The 4,591-nt window shown below is 44.7% G+C and overlaps 1 protein-coding gene across 1 annotated transcript; it reads right to left on the bottom strand.

Moving 5' to 3' along the window:
- Positions 1-2,203: 2,203 nt before the first annotated feature.
- On the bottom strand, positions 2,204-3,577 carry LOC308241929 (E3 ubiquitin-protein ligase MYLIP-like; the record flags this gene model as incomplete). The annotated part of the gene is given in 4 exon segments (XM_080655633.1): positions 2,204-2,550; positions 2,553-2,880; positions 2,884-3,073; positions 3,075-3,577. Coding segments are annotated over 4 exon segments (1,329 nt in total). The 3' UTR covers positions 2,204-2,242.
- Positions 3,578-4,591: the final 1,014 nt, after the last annotated feature.

Genomic DNA, 4,591 nt, shown 5'->3' with positions numbered 1-4,591 from the left:
CATTTACAAGCAATGGGAAAGATTTTAAAGGAAGGAAAATGGGTGCCACATCAACTGAATGAAAGACAAATGGAAAACCGAAAAGTCACCAGTAAAATGTCGCTTCAACAGCACGAAAGTCTTTTTTGCATTGAATTGTGACTGGCGATGAAAAGTGGATTTATTTTGAGAATCCCAAATGCACAAAATCATGGGTTGATCCAGGTCAACCATCAACATCGACCGCAAGGCCAAATCGCTTTGGAAAGAAGACAATGCTCTGTGTTTGGTGGGATCAGGAAGGTGTGGTGTATTATGAACTTCTAAAACCAGGTGAAACCGTTAATACTGATCGCTACCGACAACAAATAATCAATTTGAACCATGCTCTGATTGTGAAACGACCAGAATGTTCCAGAAGACACAGCAAAGTAATGTTGCTTCATGATGATGCACCATCACACACTTCAAAATCAGTTAAAGACACGTTAAAAGATCTTGCCTAAGAAGTATTAACCCACCCACCGTATCCACCAGACCTTGCTCCTTCAGATTACCACTTTTTCTGATCGATGGCACGGACTTTGTGAGCAGCACTTCAAAACATACGAAGAAGTGGAAAATTGGGTCTCTGAATGGTTTGCCTCAAAACAAGAAAAGTTCTATTGGGACGGTATCCACAAATTACCTGAAAGATGGGGAAATGTGTAGCTAGTGATGGCCATTACTTTGAATAATGCACTTTTGATGTTTCTCTTGAAGTTATCATGTTTTTTGTTTGTTTGTTTTTGCTTTAAAGTCTTTATTATCCTGAATATAAAAGACAGAAGTCCTCTTAGGATATAACAGAGTTCTTTATGTGGAAACATTATTTTTTTTTACAAGTGAAAAAATAAATACCTTTTGGAATAAAGGCTTATATGCTAATATGTGCCATAAAAAAGTAGAGTTTTAATATCTGACAAAATGTCTGTGCAAAGAAACAAATGCATAAACACATTACTGCTACATCAAGGCAATATGAAAAGTATACTCAGAAATCTCAGTAAAGTGACAGTGTAGCTTTCTAGCTTTAACTCAGCTAGTATTGCACCCAATACGGTCATCTAGGTTTCCCGACGTCCTAGAGAACCTACAAGCTGACCAACGTCCAAAATGCCCAAGTGGGAGTGGAAAACATGACTACGAATATAGAAACAAAACACCTGAACCCCTCTAAGACCTATAGAGAGGACAACCACAAGTTAATGCTTAAGCATTTACAAAAGAAAAAAAAAGCATACAATATTTAGATACTTATAATAAGGCTGTGAAAGGCTTGATGGCTCAAGCAAAAGTGACCCCTGGGTGAAGCTGGGGTAGAGTGGTTGGGAGAACGGAAGAACACCCTTGTTTGTACTCCACAAAGCTTCCCCTCAGTGAGCAACACTCTCCTTCCCCAGGAACATGCTCCCTTTCTGATCTTAAAATATTCCCCCAACTCAAGAGGCCCAAGGAGTGCCGATTCCTCCACTGAAATCTTTTAGCCAAATTGGTAGCATTTATATTTGGAAGCTTGTGGGTAAGGAGGGGTGGAAAAGGGACAGGAAGCCACCCACATTGAGCTACCTGTTTTCTACTAGCCAGACTGGTTTAAATCTGACAACTTGGTTGTCAACTTTTTAACAGTCAGATGATTGATTTTTAAATGTCTGCCTTCTAATCATTCTTGAACAAGTTACAAAAACAGAAATGATATTAAAACGATGACTATGTCTTTAAGAAAAAATTTTCTATTAAAAATGTTCAGAGCTCTGTGACCATACCAAAAAACAAAACAAAAAAGCCCCCCCCCGCCCCGCCCCAAAGTAACCAGGTAAATTCTTAAAACCAATTCTTACAAAATTGGCTGCAGGTAGGAAACTTACCTTGGGATACATTAAGAGACTTACAACATCACTTCCTAAAAGGTACCCACTTTTTGGCTATGTTGCCACCTAATGACATCAGAGGTTTTACTTATTCCTTTACTTGATCATAAAAAGAATGGAAGTCCAAGGAATGTGTCCATGTTTGAGCTCTCCCTGGTCCCCACCACTGGAGCTGCTGATGGCATGTTTTGGTGGTGAGGAGTGTTGTATTCTTTTTATTCTTCCTTTTTTTAAAAAAACGTTGCATGGCAGATGGGTGTTGGAGTATTTATTTTCTCCACAGTCTATCATCCTCCTAGTTCGTAATAGCGCAGCTCATGGAAACACGGCCTGTGCGATAAGTGCACAACAGATCAGATGACGGTGAGGTTGAGGAGACTGGTGTGAGTTGGAAGATAGACATGCTGAACATGCTCTACCCGCGACCTGCAGACAGGACACGACTGGAGCTGGGCTGCGCAGCTCTCACAGCACACAGTGTGGCCACAGGGGCAGGAGGCGGAGTTGATCTCCTCCTCACAGCACAGCATGCACAGCATGGCCTCCTTCAGCTTGCGCAGCTTCTCCTGCAGCACTCGGGTCTGCTGGCAGCTGAGGCCCTCGCAGCTGCTGCAGTTCATGCTGCTCTCCAAGGCCTTCATGGGCGAGCTGGGAGGCTGTGCTCGCTTCTGGAGACCAGGTCCACCACGCCGGCATTGTAAAGAGCCCTCCTGGTGTGGTCATACACCTCCTTCGATGTTCTTTTAATGTCGAAGACATACTTCTTGCCGAGATTAATGTTCTCATTCAGAAACAGAGATGCCAAGTGGCCCTTCAAGTCTCGACTATACTGCATCATGACGGCACTGGTCACTGTGTCACACCTGTAGAAAGCATGCGTCTCCGTGATTGCTCGGTAGAGCCCGCTGGCAGCCCTGGTGCTGATCATCTTAAACAAGAGCACGATGCTGTTCCCAGACTCCTTGGTGACCATCAAGTACACATTCTTTCCCTACTGGGTGGCCATCTGCACCACAGGGTACGCTATCCTATTAATTGGGGTAAAGTCATCTTTACAAATTGAGATTCCTTCAGGTCCAACCCCAATGAGGAGCTTCTGCCCTTCGCTGTCCCTCACAGAGTGCCATTCAATGCCGTAGTTTTCCATTGCCGACACGATCTGCAAGACCTGGTATTCCGCCGGGCCTGGCTGGTCCCTCCAGCTCCTTATGCTTTGCAACAATGCTGTTCCAGGCTGCACTGGAGAGCTCCTTGGCACACAGCTCCTCGTAGCTGTACTTGGCGGTGTTCTGGTTGAAGTCTCCAAACTTGGTCTGGGCCAGGAGGGCGCTGAGCTCCACTGCCTGCTCTGGGGAGCATTGGAGATGGCCGGCCAGGAGGGCCTCCTTGATGTGTAAGAAAAAGATATGCCGAGTCTGCTCCTGTAAGATGAGATGAGGCTCCACGAAGAACTTGACTCTCAGTTTAAGCCAGTAAGGGGCTAGCCCATCCATCTGCTGGGAGATGCTGTTTCTCAGATTTAGCCATAAACTTTCACCTTTGTTACCCGTAAACTGCAGTCCAAAATAATCAACTTCTATAATTCCCAACCGCCTGCACACCTGGTTGAGGCAGTCCTCGCCGTTTGCTTTCGCTTCCACCTCCACCTCCATCAGCACCACGTCCGGCCTCGTCACATAGCACAGCATGGCTGGGGTCACCGCTACCTCCACAGCTGCCTCCTCTTTGGTGTGCGCCGGGCTGCCGCCTCGCCACCAATCAGACCCAGTTCCGGGCTCGGTGAGGCTGGTCCTCGGGAGGCTGCTGCCCTGCAGACCACCGCCTGCGCCCTGCAGCCGCCGCACCCTCCCGCCAGCTGGCTGTCCGGGTTTCCGCGGAGGCGCCGCACTCCAGCAGCCCAACTCCATGGTTTTTTTTTTATTATTACAAAATCCGCATTATTAACTGGAATACCTACTTGACTAATGGATTAGCACAGAGATCCCAGAAATTGACCCACACTATTATGGCCAATTAATATTTGACAAAGGAGGCAAGAAAATATAATGGAGTAAAGAGAATCTTTTCAACAAATGGTACTGGGAAAACTTGAGTGCTGGAAGAGATAAACCAGACACATGCAAAAATATGAAACCAGACCACCAATTTATACCATACACAAGAATAAAATTAAGTTGGATAAAAGACTTAAATGTAAGGCATGAAACTATAAAAATCTTAAGAAGAACATAGGCAGTAAAATCTCAGACACTAACGTAACAATATTTTATGGATACATCTCCTAGGGCAAAGGAAACTAAGGAGAAAATAAACAAATGAAACTACGTGAAAATAAAAAGTTTCTGCACAGCAAAAGGAACCACCATCAAAATGAAAAGGGAACCCATGGTATGGGATAAGACATTTGCCAATGATACATCTGATAAGGGGTTAATATAAAAAATATATGAAGTACTCATATAACTCAACAAATGGAAGACAAAAAATCCAATTAAAAAATGGACAGAAGGGAGCTTATCAGAAGCCTGAAAATACACAACTGTGGCACCCACTGAAGAGCTGCGAGCCCGAGAACACTGGTCCCCAATTGGCGCAAACACGCGGATTCAGAGGAGCTCTACCCTCCACCACGGAAAGGTCAGATTTCACCTGGGATAAGGAGAGAGAGAACTACATAACCAGACATCCAGAGAATAGAGACC

This window comes from Plecotus auritus (genome assembly GCF_963455305.1).
Source record: "Plecotus auritus genome assembly, chromosome: 2".
Classification (NCBI taxonomy): domain Eukaryota; kingdom Metazoa; phylum Chordata; class Mammalia; order Chiroptera; family Vespertilionidae; genus Plecotus; species Plecotus auritus.
The sequence above is the reverse complement of the archived record's forward strand: the minus strand, read 5'-3'. Positions and strand labels throughout refer to the sequence as shown.